This window comes from Odocoileus virginianus, chromosome 19 (assembly GCF_023699985.2).
Source record: "Odocoileus virginianus isolate 20LAN1187 ecotype Illinois chromosome 19, Ovbor_1.2, whole genome shotgun sequence".
Taxonomy (NCBI): Eukaryota; Metazoa; Chordata; class Mammalia; order Artiodactyla; family Cervidae; genus Odocoileus; species Odocoileus virginianus.
In genome coordinates this window covers 2,331,798-2,353,188 of record NC_069692.1, presented here as the reverse complement: position 1 = coordinate 2,353,188, position 21,391 = coordinate 2,331,798, and the positions used below count along the sequence as shown (strand labels likewise).

General features: G+C 40.1%; 1 protein-coding gene across 1 annotated transcript in view; it reads right to left on the bottom strand.

Annotated features, from left to right (window-relative positions):
* The window catches only part of IMPG1 (interphotoreceptor matrix proteoglycan 1), a 167,134-nt gene that overhangs the window by 67,398 nt on the left and 78,345 nt on the right, over positions 1-21,391 (bottom strand). Inside the window, 6 exon segments of the mRNA XM_070480762.1 lie at positions 12,056-12,134; positions 13,120-13,196; positions 15,376-15,498; positions 15,501-15,622; positions 16,960-16,980; positions 21,119-21,177. Of these exon segments, the coding sequence (XP_070336863.1) occupies positions 12,056-12,134; positions 13,120-13,196; positions 15,376-15,498; positions 15,501-15,622; positions 16,960-16,980; positions 21,119-21,177 (481 nt within the window).

The window sequence follows — 21,391 nt, the reverse complement described above, 5'->3', positions numbered from 1 at the left end:
CTGCCAGAGAATCAAGTCCTTAAAGTCAATCAGTCTCTCTCCAGACACACACACACGCACACACCCTACTAGGTCATCTCTGGAGAACCCTAATACATTTTCAGTCAGATTCTTTACCACCTAAGCCACCAGGGAAGCCTGACTAATACATATATTGAACATTCAACTCACCTCTAGGTGAAATTCCAACTACTTAAGGGGGCCTTTCTAATACATATTCAAATCCATATTCTCTGACCTGTACTGGTTTTTCAAAGAAAGAGAGAGAGGCTGAAGGGGGAAAGAAAGAGAAAGAGGGAATATGTTGATCATTATACTCCATTATGTTTCAGGGTGAGAAGAAATTTGATGTCTCATGTATAATATGGATGACCATGGAACTGTTCAACCTCGTGATCATGCAGATACTTCAACTCATCCTTCTCCTCCACCCACCACTAGCCCTGTTTTTTTTTTTAAACTCTATTCTAGTTTTAAATAAAATCTTTTGTGTTTCTTCTTCCTCCCCTCTTCCTCTGCTCCTGCCCTCTCCCTAGCCCCCAAAGCTTCGTACTACATGTGTGACAAAAATCTCTCACTGTCCTACTTTTGCTCCATCAAGTTGTGGCCAGACTAACCTTCCTAAGTCCCATTTTCACCATTCCCCTTGATTTCCTGAAAACTTGGAACAAACTTTTTTTTTTTCGTCTGATTTTCAAAGCCTTGCTTGATATCGGCCCTCTTCCTACTTATTTTTCTGTCTTCTTTGCTGAATCTCCAACCTCTGGCTCTGTGCCTCCTTGGGGCCACTTACACCTCACACATGCCTTCTTTGGTGCTTCTGCTTTTCACTGATACAGGTCCCTCTGACCTAAAACAATTGTATACATACATATGTTTAGTCCAGAAAAAAGTTTTTAGTCTTTATAGTTTATACATAAAAATCTTATGTTGTTCTATTTCTCATGTATAGGTCTTGAATACAGGAAACAGAGGGAAAGCACACTGTGGTCTGACATGAACTTAACCTCCCTTTTCAGAGCCAAAGTTGTGGCGTTATTATAGTTGAGTTCTCTAACATGAAACAAGAGTATTGGAGTGGGTAGTCATTTTGTTCCCCAGGGGATCTCGACCCAGGGATTGAACCCGGGTCTCCTGCATTGCAGGCAGATTCTTTACTGTCTGAGCCACCAGGGCTGCCCCTTCAACATGAAATTTTAATTTTCCTCTAAATCTAGGCCTTGAAAACATCACAGACATACGTGACAGTGCATCCATATCTTAAAGATAGATTTCCTTCAGTATTTTTCCTGTGCAATGTCACATGAGTCTCTTCCTTTTGCCTTACCTTTTAAAATTTTTCATGAAAATATTCTCAATTCTCTACATGTGATAAGAGTTCTGTTAAAATTCTCATAAAAGCTTGCTTTTGGAATGCATTTAATGGTGAATACATGCAGAGACATTGGCCTGGTCATTAGAGCTGCTTTGCACCAAGGTTTGATTCTGGGACTTGAGTTCACCAGGTTTATTCTAATTGCCTCAGTGCCACCATGTGTGAAAGGAGACAGAATTGAGCTGGTGCCTGATGCCCCGGGAGGGACCACAGAGCCTGTGGTGCGGGGCACATGTCCCACAGAGCTGGTTCTCCAGTGCTGCTGAGATGCTGGCCCTGTAGCTACAGTGAGGAAAATACAAAAACAGCTCCTGTGGAGTGTCAGCAGCCACTCCAAGAAGCAAGCGGATAGGATGCAGATGCTAAACCCAAAGTGAAAAATATGATAGATGCCAAAAAATTGAAAGAAAAAACCAAACCAAATGAAAGTCCCTGGGTGGAAAGAATGGAACCTCTAAATCAGTCTGTGTTGGAGGATCAAGTGCTCACAGGGACTAGGAGCTCTACAGATGTGAAGTAATCTTGGAGAGAGTTTCCTAAAGTGGGCCCTAAAGAAACATCCTGAGTCTCTGGGAATAATTATCTTGACCTATTTAGGTGGCACAGTTTTCTGTATCCATCAACCTCTCCTGTTCTCCTCTCTGTAAAATACTTGACAGTTTAATCAAAAGCATTGCTAATAATGGACACTTAACAATCTTCCTCCTTTTGTAAATATGAAGCAACAAAAATGGATGAGAGTGTTGAAAAGTGACCATGCCAAGCATCTGAGAACCAGGGAAGGCTAGCATCTCCTAGGTTGTGCTCATTGGTCATGTGACCATAAAGTGGTAACCGGAAGGGAATATTTGGACATCTGTGAGCGTGGCCCTGACCAGCTCACTCATATATAGCACAGACTCTATAGGCACACACAGATCACCACCATCCATATACTGCTCATTAATCAGGCCAGGGCATTCATGGCTCCAGAATTCTTCATAACGATTTCACCTCTTAGAGATCACTCAGATCAGTTCATTTTCGCCCATCTCTCCTTGGGCAGTAGCTCAAGTTCAGGCCAGCAACATTTACAGCTTGGATTGCTGTTAACACTTTTCTAATTGACTGCTTGTATCTCCCCACCTCCAGCCAATATTCCACAGTGCAGCCAAAAGATTTCTTTAAACTCAAATTTGATGTGTCACTCCCATACTCAAGAGTCTTTCGATGTTCTTAACAGGGCTCATAAAGCTCAATGTTTCTGGAGTTCCATTGCTTTCTAACTCTAACTCCTTTGTGCTCCCGTGACACTGGCTTTCTCCTTCAATGTGCTGTCTACTCCCAGCTTCACCTACTCCTCTCTGCCCAAAACTCTCCCCCCACCGTTGCTACTTTTGCTCTTGTCATTCCGATTTCAGTTAAAATAACTTCCTCAGGAGAATTGATTGGCTATACAGAATTGATAATAAAGAATATGTATATTTTATTATTTATAGATTATTATTATTTGCTGCATATCCTTTGCATCAGAAACATTTTATGATACACTGCTGTATGCATATATATCTCAGATTTTTTTGAGATAGGTTGTTAAATATTCACCAACACATCACCAGTGAGCTCCGGTGGTCACAGGGTTAACTGGGTTAACCGGATATATCCGTTTCCTTCCCTTCCATGTTTCTGTTCTCCTTTCCTTTAATGGGTTTCCTGGGATCATCTCTGAAACAAACTCCTTTTAAGCAAATCCTTGTCTCAGGGCCTATTTTTAGGGAAATTCAAACCACAACAGTCATGGAGTGTACTTAGTTTGTCCACTATTTTATCTCCATTGCCTAACAAGCATAACATAAATATTTGTTGAGTAAGTAAATAAATGAGCACAGCCTCCCAGCACCCCACTACCCGTTAAGTGAACTTGCTGAAATCCCTTTTCCTCTGTGGCTTTACTGGCACATTAAGAGTTTGCTTGGCTGTGTGGTCTACGGCGTCCCTGGAATTCACCAAGATGGCGACTGGTCTCGTATCTAAAGATGTGCGGAGAAGTTACTGGGAACCACTGGGGAAATCCTCGTATACTAGTGCCATATGGCGTAAAACCAGGAGATGAGACATGATATAGTGGAGGAAAAAGAGAGCTCCCCTGAGAAAGGGGGAAAGGAGAAACGGTGGCCCTAAGGTGAGATGAAGTGGCCAGTTATTGAAGACCACCTGGTACAAGGCGTCATCTGTCTGTGTATGTGAGTGTATTCACGAGAAGGATTGTGAGCACAGAAGGAAGAGAAAGAGGCAATCTCTAATGACAATCACTTCTATTTGCTTTTGCTCTTGCAGAAGTGGCACAGTTTATCTTAGAAACATATGGTCTCTGTTCACCACACCTCTGCATAAAAAAATGGATCATAACTTGAGGACGGAATTGGGAAGAGCCTAGAAAAAGGGTGGACATTGAGGGGAGGCTTGAGAAAAGGAAGACTGAACAGCCCTGCATCAGGGAGAGGGTGTCAGATTTAGCTGGGGGCAGAAAGTCAGAACGCACATTTTCTTGGGAAATGCCACAATTTGGGGCAAGGCATTGGATTTCCCAAATATAAAATTTGGTAACATTATAATCTCAACTTTGACTCAATTCAAGCGTTGGAGAGCCTTTACTTTTCTACTTTCTCCAGGCATTGGGAAGACATTATCTAGGGCTGGAGTGTAATTGTAACCTTCTGCTGAGTGGCCATCCCTTCCTTCCTTGAGATGGGATTTTCCCCATGGACTTTGCTGAACTATTTTTGTAAATGCCATATTCTGGCTGGGAAAAGTTACTGTTTGGTCCTTGATTTAGAAGTACAAGGAAGAAAAGGCAAATATATTGACCACAGTGGTCATTATGTTCAGCTGAGGTTTTCTTACTAACCTTTCCAAGTCTTAATCATTATCTTTTCATCTTAAAGTGGAGCAATTTAAATAACATCTTGACCAGGCCCTTCTGGTTGAGAGTTAGGATATAAAATGTTTTGACTGGGAGAGGGGCTTATTGCCTATTTCCTCCACTTCAGGCCTACACATGAGTCAGTGTGATATTAATATATCCCACGTGAGGGAGCTGATTAAAGTTGTTCAGTTAGCTCATTTTGACAGAAGTATTTGCCAATGAGGAGTATCACCTTTCATATGAGGCTGTCTCTGGAGATGCAAGAGGACTGAAACAGGGGGAGAGGTATCCTCCAGAAACACCAATGTCAATAAAGTGGACAACAGTAACAAAGTGTCAGACACTGTGCTCAGTACAGGATTTTTTTTTTTTTTTAAAGGAATAAGAACACATTTTTTCACTTCAGCAAGTCAATCTTGGAGGGACCCCAGATATGCATAGCAATCATGTTAGTACCGAGTGGTAAATGCTTGATAAAAGTATATGTACTTTTTAGAGTTAGGGAATTACAAGTCTTCTCAGGTAGCACTTGGGAAAAAGCTTCACAGAGGAGGTGGCACATTAGCTGGAACTTAAAGTGTCAGTAGGAGGTCTTCAGGCTAGAAGGATGGATGGGTATTATAAGCACAAGTGAAAATAATTTGCACAAAGCCACTAAAGTGTGAATATGGATGCCATATTGTGGGAATGGTGAGCAATCTAACCGGAAGAGACCATTCTTTCTGGACCACTTAATTGGCTCTCTCTGAGCTTCTCAGATGGTAAAGCATCTGCCTGCAATGCAGGAGACCTGGGTTTGATCCCTGGGTTGGGAAGATCCCCTAGAGAAGGGAATGGCAATCCACTCCAGTATTCTGGCCTGGAGAATCCCATGGACAGACCATGGGGTCTCAAAGAGTTGGACAATGACTGAGTGACTAACACTTTCACTTCACTGTCTCTTTCAAAAAGGGAAATAATTAAATTAACCCATCAACTCTGACTTTCACAGAGGTATTATGCTATAAATTTGTCCATTAACTCCTTCAACTCATTTAACATAGGTTAATTGCCTGTCTAGATGTTCTACGCATCTGGCTTCACACTGAAGATACTGCAATAAATAGAGACAGACCAAGTCCTTGACCTCACGGAGCATGAGCAGCCAGTTCTCTAACAGGTTCATTCAGTTTAGCTCATCTCACTGACTCCTTTCACTGGAGTCAAAGGCTGAGGCAAGATTAAGAAAAGCCAGAAAGCCATGGTGTTTTGACCTATTACCCAGATAAGGGCTGTGATGGCTAATTTGACTGGGCCATGGGATGCCTATATATTTGGATAAACACTATTCTGGGCATGTCTGTGAGGGTGTTTCAGGATGTGATTAAGATGTGAATTAGCAGGCTGAGTAAAGCAGATTATTCCCTAATGTGGGTGGGCCTTGCCCAATCTGTTGGAGGCCTGAATAGGACAAAAGGTGAAGTAAGGTAGAGTTCACTCTCTACCTGTCTTTGAGCTGGAATTCTGGTCTTCTTTTGCTTTTGGACTTGGACTCAGACTGGGACTTACACCACTGATGCTCCTAGGTCTCCAGCTTACTGACCGTAAATCTGGGATGTCACAGCCTCTATAATCATATGAACCAATTCCTTATAGTAAACCTATCTCTATTTCTTTCTCTTTCTCTCTTTCCCTGTCTTTGTCATCTCTCCATGTGCTGTGTGCTAAGTCGCTTCAGTTGTATCCAACTGTGTGCTACCCTATGGACTGCAGCCTAGTGTGCTCCTCTGTCCATGGGATTCTCCAGGAAAGCATACTTGGAGTAGATTGCTGTGCCCTCCTTCAGAGGATCTTCCTGTCCCAGGGATCAAACCTGTGTATCTTATATCTCCTGCTTTGGCAAGTGGATTCTTTACCACTGGCACCACCTGGGAAGCCCAAGTGGGCTCTTTCTCTATCTCTGTCTGAATCTCAATCATCTCTCTATCTCTTCCTTTGTCACTATCATCTCTATTTTTCTCTGTCTCTTTCTCTATATCTAATCCCCTACTGGCTCTGTTTCTCTGGAGAATCCAGTCTAATATAGGGTAATAAATGGCAAAATAATGTTCAGTATAAAATAGCCCTGCCTAAAGTTTGCTTTTTCACCTTTAGAATATTGCAATCTATTGAGAGATCTGGCTTTCATCTTACAAGGCATTCTAGCAAGTGAGAAACTCTGGTATTTGAGAGAACACTAAAGAGCTTCTTTTTTGATAGATCAGGTCATCATTCTAATGAGTGAACAGGAAAATGTATTGCTGCCTACACACCCCTACACCAAACCAAACCCAAACCAAACCAAAACACACAAAATTTCTATCCTAATGATTTGATACTACTTTTGAATGTGTTAGATGCATGTTATGTAGAGAACATTATGTTGAGTTTATTCTATAGGTATATGACTTATATTTATGAAGTAGGTGTGATCTTAACAGATAACTGGCTCTGCAAGAAAGAAAGGGGTACCCTAAAAAAATAAAAATAGAAGACCGCAGAATTCCAGGAAGGATAGATACCAATTCATTTAGAGTTCCAGAGGCACATTTTGCAAGTACTTTATCTCACGGGATTAACCACTATATTAAACTACTTCAGTTGAGAGCTTTCTATGAGTACTTGACTGAGATTTTAATAGCTTAGTGGATGTTTGGTGACACTGACCTTAAAAATTTCCCAGGCTAGAATTATCTTAGTGATGCCAAGGTGCAGGGCTATGGAGTCCTGGCTGTCAGATACCTGTGCTGGGGAAAGACCCAGAATTTTATGAGGAAGGGAAGCCATGGTCCTGCCTAGAGCTGCTCTTTGTTCCATGACCCGCTCTGTTCCACATATATATCCCTTTTATCAGGGATGTTTTCTAATTGGGGTCTTCACTGGTCATTGAGATACATGCTTTCTATCTCTGGTTGGGCTGATATTGAAAGTGTATGATCTCCCATTCATTGGCAACACAGCATATTTGTTATCTAAGCCCAGGCCAGCAAATATAGTGCTTCTTCATCAATACTAATCAAAAGGTCAGTTCTGAGTATAATTTTTTATTTATTTTATGGAGCATTGGCTGAAGGTTATGCAGTATAGTCATTCCTATGGATATTCTAAAATCAATCCTTGAGTTAAGGCAGTCAGTCAGCAGCTGCCCTCTCATGAAACTGCTGTTGTGAGCTGGGCTTGGGCATTTGCTATGCATCTCCAGTGAGCGCTTTCTAGGAAATATCTGACAGCAAGTTTATGCTGTAGGGAAGCTGATACAGACAGGACACGGTTCACCGTAACCCAGACGCTCCTCCTTAAGAGGACCTGTAGGAGAAAATTTTTCTCCTAAGCAATTACCACGCTGTAAGCATACAGATTCCAAATTGTGTGACTAATTGCATTGTCCTCACTGTACAGTCTGCCAAGAATCTCAAAGCCAAATTCATGAACCACTTAAAGCACACAAAGAAATTTCTGATGTTTATTTTGCATAAAATTTTCCCTACAGAATCACGTGACTTAAAAAAAAATATTATTGAGGTGAAACATAGCATGAAGCTAGACAGTTTAAAGTGGATGTTTCAACAAATGAGATAATCTAAAAAACAGAAACAGATTCACAAACACAGATGACAGACTTGTGTTTGTCAAGGGGGACGGGGTGGGGGAGGGAAGTACTGAGATTAGCAGATGCAAACTACAGGATGGATAAACAATAAGGTCGTACTGCATAGCACAGGGAACTATATTCAATATTCTATGATACATCATAATGGAAAAGAGTATGAAAAAGAATGTAAATTTGTGTATAGCTGATCAGTTTGCTCTACCACAGAAATTAACACAACCCTGTAAATCTACTATACTTTAATAAAATAAATTAAAAAAAAAATGATTCAAATTGTAAAATGTCAAATATACAAAAGAAGGGATGACTCTATTCAGCTAAATATTGTCTTAATTCTGTTATTCTAAAATTATTCATTAGTTATAAATATTTGATGATTAAAAGAAATGATTCAGTAATTGTGAGGAAAATTCACAATATAGTGTAACCATCACCTCTGTCTTATTCCCAAATATTTTTACTAATATCTGATCTAGTTTTGTTTCATCTTTTCTTCTCTTTTCTTTCAATTCTTTAAAAACAAAATCTTACTGTGTTTCATATATGTCTGTAAACCATCATTATCTTTTTTGGGGAAGGAGGCAGCATTTTAATTAAAAATTATTAATAAAACCTAAGAAACAAGAATGATTCATTTGTGGAAGTCGAATGAAGGAATTTCAAGAAGGCAGTGTCAGCAGGAGCTCATGCCAGCAGCATCAAGTAAAATGAAGATGGAAATGAAGCTGCTAAATTGAAAACAAAATCTGTGATTTTTGTGAAAATTGTGTCCCTGTAATGTGTGAAACCTTGTGAAAACTGTAGTGATTAGGAGGTAAGATTAGGAGGTGAAGACTTACAAGGCTAGACTACTAAAACAATGACAATGTAGTGAAATAGAGAAAGAAAAGTCTATGATTGGAGGGCAAACAAGATCAAAAGAACATAACATTTTAAATGATGGGCCATTTAAAGCCAAGCATAGTGTAACAGATGGATGGTACTGGCTTTGTGACCAGCTATGGTGTGAACTTGATCAAGGCACTTTCCATCTCTAGCCTTGGTTTTCTTACCTGTGAAACATAAAGTTTAACTAGATTATGTCTAAGAGTCCTTCCAGCTTTAGTGTTCTATGCTATATTTATGAATGGAAGGAATGTATAATAAAATGAAAACAGTAAAGCAATTTTGAAACTACAGTAATACTTTCACCATACATATACTATCATTTTAGTTAATATACCTGAAATGCTGATCTTATAATAAAGCTTTTTTTATATGATAATGAAGGAAAGGGATTCAGTGAGAACTTTATATCCCTCATGTCATCAAAAGGTGGTTTGTTTTATCCAACCAACTTTTAAGTAATTTAAAAGTCAAAGTAGTGGTTGATGTGGATTGTGGCTGATTATCAATAGCCATGAATACTTTGTTACTTTTTCCATCAAGAGACAAGATCTGTGTTCCCTCCTTTTTAAACAAAATGGCTGCCTAACCATTGGTATGTGAGGAAGTGACACTGTTTCTGGGCCCTGAGGAGATTGGCACCTTCCACTTTTTTTCTCTTGTGGTAATGACTCTTTGAAACCAGCTGTCATGCTGGGAGGAAGCTCAAGCAGCTCCTCCGAGAGGATACACAGAGAAGAAATGAGTACTCCAGCCAAAAGCTCTGGCTGAGCACCGGCTTGCCAGCCATGTGAGTGAACCCTCTTGAAAAAAGATCTTCAATACCAGTTGAGATAGTCAAGCTTATACAATATGGGGCAGAGAAGAGCTGTCCCTATTGATTCCTGTCCAAATTTCAGATTTATGGGCAAAATAAATAGTTGCTAATTTAAGACACTAACTTTAGGGGTGATTTATAATGCAGAAATAGATAACTGTATCATGTGGTTAACATTCGTTCACTGATAATCATGTAAACTAAATATGATCTGTGTAGGTGGTTCTGCAATCATGCTGTATATGTTTTTGTGAAAAACCTTGTATACAGTAAAATTACATACTAATTTCACACAAGCTTTATGAGTAAAATAGAAGTGAGATAGACCACTCAAACCTGTAGAAGTTTGTAAAGAGCCCTAACTAAAAGAGTAAAACTCCTGTAAAAATATCAATAACAACAATCTTTCCTGGTATTTTCACTTAGAATCACAGATCATACTTATCAGCCTTATATTCTGAGGTTCCATGATTTCTTAAAGGCATTTTTATTTAGAGCTTCACCAGAGAGCTGTATAAAGTGGGAAGCATAGAGATTCCTAAGAGGCTTCCCTGGGGGCTCAGTTGGTAAAAGAGTGCCTGCAATGAGGGAGACCTGGGTTTGATCCCGCATTGGGAAGATCCCCTGGAGAAGGAATGGCAACCCACTCCAGTATTCTTGCCTGGAGAATTCCATGGACAGAGGAGACTGGTGGGCTACAGTCCATGGGGTCACAAAGAGTCGGACAAGATTGAGTGACTAACTTTCACTTTCAAAGCCATTATATCCACTATTTCTTGCACTAAAAAAGGACTCTTCTGAACAGCATTGAAACATGTATATTATCTAGGGTGAAACAGATCACCAGCCCAGGTTGGGTGCATGAGACAAGTGCTCGGGCCTGGTGCACTGGGAAGACCCAGAGGGATCGGGTGGAGAGGGAGGTGGGAGGGGGGACCGGGATGGGGAATACATGTAAATCCATGGCTAATTCATTTCAATGTATGACAAAAACTACTGTAATAATGTAAAGTAATTAGCCTCCAACTAATAAAAATAAATGGAAAAAAAATAAAAAAAGGACTCTTCTGCAAAATATTGATTTTTGTTTTCCTAAGGTCTTCATATCTTGATAAAGATTTCCTCCTAAATTGTGAGAAAATTTGATCCTATTGCCTCAAAATTAAACATTCTTGAAAATTCAGAAGTGAACTTGGAGCTTCAAAAAACTAAAGATAGAATTACTATATGATCTAGAAATCCTAATCCTGGGCATATATCCAGACAAAACTGTAATTCAAAAAGATATGGGCATCTTAACGTTCATAGCATCAGTGTTCATAATGGCCAAGACATGGAAACGACCTAAACATGTGTTGACAGATGAATGGATAAAGATGTGGTATAGATAAACAATGGAATACTACTCATCTATAGAAAAGAATGAAATAATACCACTTTCAGCAAAATGAATGGAACTAGAGATTATCATACTAATTGAAGTTAGTCAGAAAGAGAAAGACAAGTACCATATGATATCACTTATATGTGAAATCTAAAATATGACACAAATGAAACTATCTATAAAACAGAAATAGATTCACAAATATAGAGAACAGACTCATGGTTGCCAAGAGGGAGGGTATTCAAAGGCTGGGGGTTTGAGTCTAGCAGATGCAAACCATTATATACAGGATGGAAAAACAGTAAGATCCCTACTGTATCACACAGGGAACTATATTCGATATCCTGCGATAAACCATAATGGAAAAGAATCTGAAAAAATGTGTACATATGTATGACTGAATCACTTAGCAGAAATTAACACTACATTGCAAATCAGCCATAGTTCAATTAAAAAAAAAAACTACTAAAAAAGTAAAAAATATAAAAAAAAGTGAACCAGGAGGATTTCAGTATTTATTGACATCCTTATAGACCAATTACACGTGTGGTAACTGGCAGTAAAGAAACACACACGGAAGAACAGACAGTATCCATGGCCAGCCTGTATATGGTGAACAGGAATCCAAACACTGACTGTCAGGGCCCAGTCCTCTGTCGCCATAGCCCCTTGCCGTGGGTGTGGGCTTTAGGACCTACCTTGTCCTGACAAGCTCTCAGGCTTGAAGCCCAGCAGAGACAGCTGTTCTGTGTGGGCAGCTGGTGCGGCTTTGGTTTCAGCTTCTTTCACCAGATCCATCGGGAAAGGGCTTTCAGTGTTCTCTGGGGGCTGGGGCCGAGAGCCGAGGAAAGCAGGCTGAGGGTGATCGCCTCGTCAGAAGTTCAGCGGAAGGCTCTTCAGCTGGAAATGCTGTGGGGAGCCAACCCTCTCCAGGGCTGAGGAGGACTTTAATCACTGGATTTTGAAGCAGTGTCATAGACGGATTCCTTAAAAAGGATGTTGTCATCTAACATAGACCCTACGGGAAGGGTCTGTGACTCTAGAACATAGACTCTACTCACCAGGTAGACTGTGTCCTGCTCTGTCCACTGTCTCCAGCCTGGGTTGACCAAGAGGAAGTTCTGGACTCAGGGTGGCATCCTGAAGAAGGATTTAGAGAGACAGGTGTTGACAAGGGACATTGCTCTGTATCTGAGAGGGGCTATGCTCTTTATTATTATTATGTTTTTCATTTAAATTTAAGCAAATCATTTTGTAGTTGACTTGAATCTACTGTGGATTCTGATATAGGTTCTGATACAGAGACAAGTCCTGAAAGGAAAAGATGCATTGATACAACAGCAGAATACAATCTCTTGGCTAACTGAGTCTGCCTGTGTGGGGTTAACTTATAGCTGAAATACTTTGAAACATGCGTCAATCATGTTTGAACTTATGAATTCTTTCATTGAAAAAGGGAACAGAGCTTAGTCATCACTTTCAGTTATGAACCCCCAGTGACAACTTTTAGTGTAAATTAAATGAACATACCTTTAAATGAAATACAAAAATTATTACTGAATTCATAACTTTGTACTTCCTAAGACATTAATTTATATTTGTAACCCCCCTGAAATATATAAAGACCTTAAGACTTAAGAACGAATATATTTTTATGCTTATATTTTTTCAGAAAGTCAAAGTCAAATAATACATTCTACTGTAAGTAATCTTTTTCACTTCATGAACACATATTTGTTTTATGAAAAAGGCAAATTCTGATTCTAATTGGAACAAAGCTCTAACTATGTTGAAGAAAACTTTGAATTTAAGGATATTTGAAATGCAAGTTGTATTGTGTTTTACTAATACAGACACTGAAAGTGGGTAAGCAAGTACTGCCTGTAAAACACTGTAAATAATTATATTTATTTGATTATTTTTATTGGAGCATAGTGATTTAAAATGTTGTGTTAGTTTCAGGTGTACTAAGTGACTCAGTTATATACATACATGTATGCATTCTTTTCTAGATTCAGTTGTCACTGCAGAGGGGATCTTGCTCTGTTCAGTCCTTAGGCTGTTTTTTTCTGATGAAGTTTGGAGGCTTTGTTCCTATTTGAAGGACAAAGGATAATAAACTCACCTTTGTGCTATCAGTGAGGAGAGTGGGCAGCACCAACTGGGTGTCAGGATCCAGGCTTGGCAATGACTCAACAATTTCTGTGGGTGAAAAAATATCACAAGGGTTCAGTGTCCCCCCCGCCCTTTTTTTTTTTTTTTTTTTTTGTGGTTGGGGCAGTAAAACAGGGAGGGTTGTAAAATGTGGCAAAAGTCAGTCCTTAAGGAGGGTACAACAAATTATCAAGAAATCAGCATCAGATGCATTGGTGGTCATTGATCCTTTAGGATCTACCGAAGGATGGTTGCAGGGGGTGCATTGTGCAAGTCTATGTGATAGAACAGTTATTAAGGTGGTTTTCAAGGTCGTTAGTTGTACACATTTGGACCAAGCAGGCAGGCTCACTGGCTAGGCCAGTGGGAACAAAAATATTGCTAAGCTGACGAAGAAAGGAATGTCTAGAATAAATACTGCGACCAAGGACCATTTGTGAGTCCTTGTGAGGCTTGCTTCCACCCTGAAGCCAGATTTTCAGATTATCTCAAAGGATTTAACCAAGAGACCAACTCAGAGTATCAGGTGGCCTTGAAGATGAGCCTGAAGTTTTTCACTGAACTAGAAATTCAAAAGTGAACCAAGAGGATTTTAATGCTTACTGACATCTTTACTGACATGCCCTCTATCTAATCCCAAGAGATCTTTGTAAAGTTTTCCAGAGTTGAGTTTGACTATCTAAATTACAGAAAAAGAACTGACAGAGAATGCCAGTTTCATGCCAGGTCACACTAAAATGACATTTCCAGAGCTCATCTATTATGCCTGGAGCACTGGGAATTGTGAAGAGTTACAGGCTCCTGGCTCCCTCCAGGCACCCTCTGAGGATCCTGCTTCTCTGCTGACTCCTTGAGATCTATACACTCTTCTCTCTCCACAACTCTCTGCCCGAGAAGTTGACTTATATGAACCATATCAGTGGTTCCTCGCTCCCTGTCTTTGGGATGGCTTAGATGAGGGGTCCTCAACCCTCAGGCCCATACCAGTCCAAGACCTGATAGGGACTGGGCCAGCAGAAGGTGAATGGCGGGTGAAGGAGCAAAGCTTCATTTGCTGTTCCCACATGGCTGCCCACCACTACATGACTGCTGAACCATTCCCTTCCTCCTTCATCTGTCTTCCATGAAACTGGTCCCTGGTGCCCAAAAGGTTGGGGACTGCTGGTTAGATCAGGCCTCGAGGTAGCAGCAGGGCCCTACTGCTTCCAGCCCCAGGGAACTGTTCTAGTTCTCTGGGCATAGCATGCATGTCCAGTTGTGTCTGACTCTTTGTGACCCCATGGACTATAACCCATCAGGCTCTTCTTGTCCATGGAATTTTCCAGGCAAGAGTACTGGAGTGGGTTGCCATTTCCTCCTCTACCTCTGGGAGTTAGGGAAACCTTTATAAATAGTCCCTTTATCAAACTCTTCTCAAATTATTCTAATTTGAATGTGCCATCTGTTTCCTCCTGTGCCCTGACCAATTTACTAGATGAGGGAATCTGGGTTGTGCCAGGGGAATACCACCCAGGTTCTTCTCTCCACCTGGACTTGGTGGGTGACTGTTGTTGAGCTGGATGGAGCTACAGCTGTTGGCTTCCCTAGAGCCATTTATGGCATGAAGTGGTCATGAAAGGTTTATCAAATGAGACCCTGGGGGCAGTGAGGAGAGACAGAAATGATACCTTCCAGAGTCACAGTTGGACTGTAAGGAAGGCAGAGCGCAGAAGAATTGATGCTTTCAAATTATGGTGTGGGAGAAGACTTCAGAATTCCTTAGACAGCAAGGAGATCAAACTAGTGAATCCTAAAGGAAATCAAACCAACCCTGAATACTCATTGGAAGGACTGATGCTGAAGCTCCAATACTTTGGCCACCTGATGCGAACAGCTGACTCATTGGAAAAGACCCTGATGCTGGGAAAGATTGAAGGCAAAAGGAGAAGAGGATGACAGAAGATGAGATGGTTGGATGGCATCACTGATTCAGTGGACACAAACTTGGGAAGACTCTGGGAAATAGTGATGGACAGGGAGGCCTGGTGTGCTGCAAGCTATGGGGTTGCAAAGAGTTGGACATAGTGACTGAAAAACAATAGCAAAACAACAAAACAAAAAAGCAACAAAAGTCAGAAATGATCGACTCTACAGGACCCATTAAAAGGACAGTGATCAGGAGACGTTCAAGCCTCCTTGTCTCTATCAGAATGAGGATAATCCCAGAACTATGAAATCACCCACTGACCGTCAGTGAACTGAATTGTCCCCACATCCAAGGACTGGTCTTCCTCCAGGGCTCTGCTGATCAGCTTCCTGAGCTCTGAAGCCGTGGGATAGAGCTCTCTTTGCTTCTCTTCCTCCATCGTTCACGAGGGTCTCCTTCACTTTCAATTTTGTTGGAATCAAATGACAGAGGGTCACTGGCAGGGCTTTTTGCTTCTGCCTTGCCTTTCTTGAAGATGGCTGTAAGTTGCATCTCTGTGGAGCTTGTCCTGTAGACAGCAGGGGACACGTCACACCCAAAGCCATTGTTACATGCCTTGTAAAGAGAAAGGCTTCAGGACAGCTTCAACCTCTTTCCTGATGGGCTGTTAATGAATATCACACTTGAAACTAATCTCAGTGTTTATCAGAAATTTGAAAGGCTGGAAAGAATTAATGTATATTTTAGCTCTGGAATAGATTGTTATGATGAGACTTAAATCCAGCTTGAAGAGGGACTGCTAACTGGATCAAGGGGCCATAGAGTTTCATTTCAGGTCTTTGTGAAAAAGTGTTAATTGTCAAGAGTCGCTGGTGTTGACCAGTGCTTTTTGTGGCCGATCAGTAAGAAGGATGAATTGTCTTTTTTTATCTACAAGTAGCCTCCTTTAGGAAGGTCTGTGAAAGAGAAGTAGGATAGAGCAATAGGACAATAATGTTTAAGTATTGTAACTAAGTCAAAACTTCGGTTCTCAAGGCTATTTCTTTCCTGTTTTTTTCAAGAAGCATTTTTTAATTAAAAAGATACAGCTCTGTATTAAACATAATTTTGTCTTCCCTCAAGTTGCTTTTAAAATAACATCTTGGAAGGAAGATGTGAGAAAAGAGAAAGGGAAGTAGTTCATGATTAACTGTATTTATTCTCATATTTATTGATTCAATGCCCTTATGCATTTATAAATGAAATAGGACTCTCTTTAGCTCTGTTGTCTACGACCAGATTTCACCTCTTTGTTTATGCCATAAATTCACACAGAGGGATACAAAAATGTTTTAAAGGCCACAGGAGCCAATAATGTGTATTCTCAGCAGTTCTTCAGGCCACATGATTAGTCAAAGTCTACATTTGGTTATTTCACCAATTACAGGAGCCAAGCTAGATGCCTGTTACTGAGCTTTGTTTTGCCCAGTCACGCTGACCTTGGAGCCAAGGGGCAAATTAGTTTTTCTGCTTTATTCTAGACCTAGGTATGTTGCATGCACGAGTGTGCAACCAGACTGACAACTGCCCAAACATATGACATTTAGGAAATTGTTGAGACATACTTGCATTGCACATAGGCGCTCTTATGATTTTCTTCTGAAAAGCTTTTGAGTTTTATAGAAGACACTTCCACTGATAAAGTCACCTTTTACCTTTGTATCTCATGTAGCAATTTTGATTCAAGAATTCTTTTCTACTACTGACAAATTGATCAGCTACTCCCATTAAACTAAGTCACCAATAGTCAATGACTTATCCAGATTTTATATGTAAAAATGATCTCTAACAGATTAGCATATAAGTGTGTCTACGTTTCAAAACAGTACTATATTTCAAAACAGTAGGAAAAAAAGTTCAAATTACCCATCTCTTTCTTTCTTTGGTCTTCATTTCATCATGCACAAGGGAAACATGGAAAGGAGAAAGAGTTTTCAACAAATTTACTGAGACATTCAATGAATCAATTCATATACATATTGTATTGTCTCTCATGTTTGTTCAGTGCTTTGAAGGAAACATATAAACTGCCATCAGAATCTGGATGGAAATTTTGAGAACCATATGAATCTCAGGAAGTAAACATTATTCTATGATGTTTCTTATTAGAATTTGAGCCCTAATGCAAAGATTATGTATATTTAAACCCTTTGATTTCCTTATATTCCTTTTATAGAGGTTGCAAATATATCCTATAGCTCTCAGGTTTTCAGTGCTACTAGTACCAGGAAGTTTAAAAAAAAAAAATTGTAAAAGGGTTTCTCATCCTCTGTATGGCATTATATGATTAGTTTATTCCTGAAGTTAATTTATCTGAGACTCGACCCTGGAACTGGAGTTTTGTTGACTGATTGTTTTTGAATTGCTTTAATCAGTAAGACTTAAGGGGGATGGTACAATCTACTGTGGAAGAGGCTGCAGAAAAAACAAATACCTGTTTATTGAGAGGGTGGTTTGTTGCGGGCAGTTTAGGTTCATCCTCTTTTAATCTTTTCAACAACACGACTCCCATTTCATATATAAGGGAAGATGCAGAGAGAGGGAAAGCTATCATTTGGAAAGTGGCAGAACTGGTATTCAAACCCTGGTCTACACGACTATACACCTGGGTTCATTTTCCCATGTCACTACCTGCTTGTGCCAGAAATGTCATTTGGTCACCAGACTGAAAAAACATTCTGGACTTCCCTGGGCATATATGTGAATTTAGTTCAGAAGCTACATTCAGTTTTCCCACTTTATGTCTCAAGCGCCAGCTGCTTACAAAGACTCTACACACGTGATGGGATTTGCATTGCTGCTCTTTCTGCCTGGATCACAAATTCACTCACTGTTATTCTTTGATGTAACATGACTGAAACGGACTCTGCTCCTACAGCCAGAAATTTATTCAGGGCTTGTCTCTTACTTGTTTTCAGCAATAGTTTTCAATCCATGAAGCTCTGGAGAAAGACCGAGCTTCCTGGGCCAAGACCCCAGTCCTATTAACTTCACAGAATTGTTTTGTTGAGATGTAGTTGTCATAAAACAAACTACACATGTTGCATGTGTACAGTCTGATAAATTTCATACTATACACCCGTGAAACCATCACTACAATCAAATTCATACCCCCAAAAGTTTACTTATGCCTGGTTATAATCCTCCCCTTTCATCCCTCTCTGTCTCCCCCTCCTTAAGGAACAACTGATCTGTTTTCTCTCACTAGAGACTAGCTTGCATTGTGCATGCTGACATGCTAAGTTGATCCAGTTGTGTCCAGCTCTGTGCGACCCTATGGACTGTAGCCTGTCAGGCTCCTCTGTCTGTGGGATTCTCCAGGCAAGAATACTGGAGTCGGTTGCCACGCCTTCCTTTAGGGGTTCTTAACCCAAGGATGGAATCCGAGTCTCTTAAGTCTCCTGCATTGGCAGGCAAGTTCTTTACCACTAGTGCCACCTGGGAAGCCCTGCTTTTCATTATCTAGAATTAAATGCAAATGGAATTATACCATATTCCTCCTTTTTTTTTTTTTTTCTGGCATCTTTCACTCAACATAATTATTTTGAAATAAATCCATGTTGTCGTGCATTCCGATAGTTTGTTCCTTTGCTAAGTAGAAGCCTATGATAAGAATATACCACAATTTGTTTATCTACGGCTCTGTTGAAGGACATTGGGGTTGTTTCCAGTTCCTGGTTAATACAATTAAGCTGCTGTGGATATTTGTGTGTAAGTTTTTGAAGGAGTGTACCCTCTAACTGGGCTTTCCTGGTGGCTCAGCTGGTAAAGAATCTGCCTGCAATGCAGGAGACCCTGGTTTGATTCCTGGGTTGGGAAGATCCCCTGGAGAAAGGATAGGTTACCCACTCAGCGTTTTCTTGGGCTTCCCTGATGATTCAGACAGTAAAGTATCCAGCTGCAATGCAGGTAGACCTGGGTTCGATCTCTGGGTTGGGATGATCCCCTGGAGAAGGGCATGGCAACCCACTCCAGTGTTCTTGCCTGGAGAATCCCCATGGACAGAAGAGCCTGGTGGGCTGCAGTCCATGGGGTCGCAAAGAGTTGGACACCCTGAACGCCTAGGCACAGCACTTTCAAACTAGACTGAATGATTTTTAAAGCAATATTTAAAGTGGAACTTTTACTGCTCCTCCTTATAATTATGGTAATAATAGGTGTTCTAATTACTTCCCAGTTGTGTTGAAAGAACCAAATGAGGTCACTGACATAAACGTACTTGTGCAATTGTAGATCAGGTTTTCTACAACTGAGCTTAACAAAAAGGGTACTCTGAGACTCCTGCGGTTTTAGGTCTTCTGTGGGGGGGGTCTGGTTCCATGAGAAAGCAATTTCCTTCATAAGAAGTTTGCTTTACAATATTCTGAGCATTGCTTTCATGGTTAAAAGTTTGCCACACTCATAAGCATATTATTTATTGTATTCAGGGGTCAAAACATTTTCTGGGAGACTAAGTCTATACAACATAATGGAAATCATTGGCAAAATGTGATCAAATTTACATTAGAAGAATCCTTTACAGAAATAAGAATAAATTCTTACAGAGAAAAACACATGGGAAAGATGCAATTTCAAGGGATATGTCTTTAAAATTTTTACCATGCAAAATTTCATCACCTAACATTTTGGTTTCCTTCTGAAACATTTTTTTTTTATTATTAGTTTTTCAATTTATTTGAAGGGTGGGGATAATGAGTATGTGAACATTCACCAAGAGAATTCCTATCATTCCCGTTAGGTTTAAATTAAAAATTTGTTCTTTCACTGCAATGATCTATCCAGAAGACCTTGCGTCTACACTAATATCCTCCTATCACCTTTTATTCCCCTCTAATCCATCTGATTTCACACGGAGTACTGTGGAGCAGCATCTTAAAATTTAAACAAAAAAAACAAAACAAAACAAAAAAAATGAGTTTGGTTTGGTAAATGTTAAGAGTTTCATCTTTTGTTACTTTCATGGTTCATGTCAACATTTTCTTCTTCTGGAATTACACAAACCAGAGGTGCCTGATAACTCAAGAGAAATAAATGTGTGGACAGCCCCTCGCCTTGCCCCCCACCAAAGCTCTTCTCTGTGAGTGTGGAACCCGCCCTATGGACCTTCTTGCTTTAAGACATCAGATGATGACGGGCTGGGAAGGACTCTGAGTGAGGTCTGTCCTCCCATTTTATACATCCCCCTCCTTGCAAGGGATCTCATTCTGCTCACACCATGGCTGCTATATGCCCTGTGGCACAGTTATTTTTTTAATACCATATTATGATCCCACTTTTAAATGTTTTGAATGATGAGAACTTAAAGTTGCAAAATAAATCTTGCCCCAAATCTTGAACCCACACCAAACTGTTGAGATGCCTGCTTGACAGCAAGCCCTATGAACATGATGGGACTCTGCTTCAGTGTGAAACTATTTTATTTCATGTCTTCTATTTAAAATTTCAATTTTATAAATTTTGCATGGTAATACATTACTATGGTTCAGACATCTGAAGGATGTAAAAATATGGTCACACATCAAAGTGATAAAAAGGTACTTGCATCCCCACCCCTGTGTCCCCCCAGTTCTCTTACCCCTTGGGTACCATGTTTATTTGTTTCCCCCATCACCCCAGGGTCAGCCTGATTTGCTTAAACAATGACAGTATTTAGCACTGGATAGGAAAACAGTCAATCAGACAGCAAGGTAACTAACTGCTACTTTTTTTGGGTCTGTTTTTGCTGAGGGATTTTCCTAAAAGGTTCTGTAGTGACATTGCCAGGGACAGAGGACAAGCTCTTTGCAGAAAGCCATGTTTCTGACTCCAGAGGGAGGAAGAAGCAGCTCCTGTGTTATGCCTTAAAAATCACCTAGAGTCATGTTCTAATTAGACAACTCCTTTATCTGAAATGTATTTAGATTTCAGGGTTTGGCAGAGTTAAACAACTGGGGCATAAGGGACCTTAAAATCCTCATGACATTGCCTTTAAAAGAGGATAGAGAGATAGTAAATTTAAACAATAAGAAGAGTCCAATTCTCTTACCTAAATCCTGATACATGGATCTCTTTGAATCCTGGAAGTTTCTTAAATATCTTTTGCATCTGAAGAGAGAAAAACATTTATGAAACCCTCTTTGGTTCTACTGGGTCAGGTCTTACCTAACTGAAAAAGCCTAAACACTTTTGATGAGTTAGTGGAAAAAATGAAAATTGAAGTAACGATTGAGGCCAAACTCTTTGTTCTCAGTTATTTCTGAAACCCAGAGGAAAGTGCTTTGCTATTCATTTAAAAGCTAATAATTGGGTAGTTCTGAGT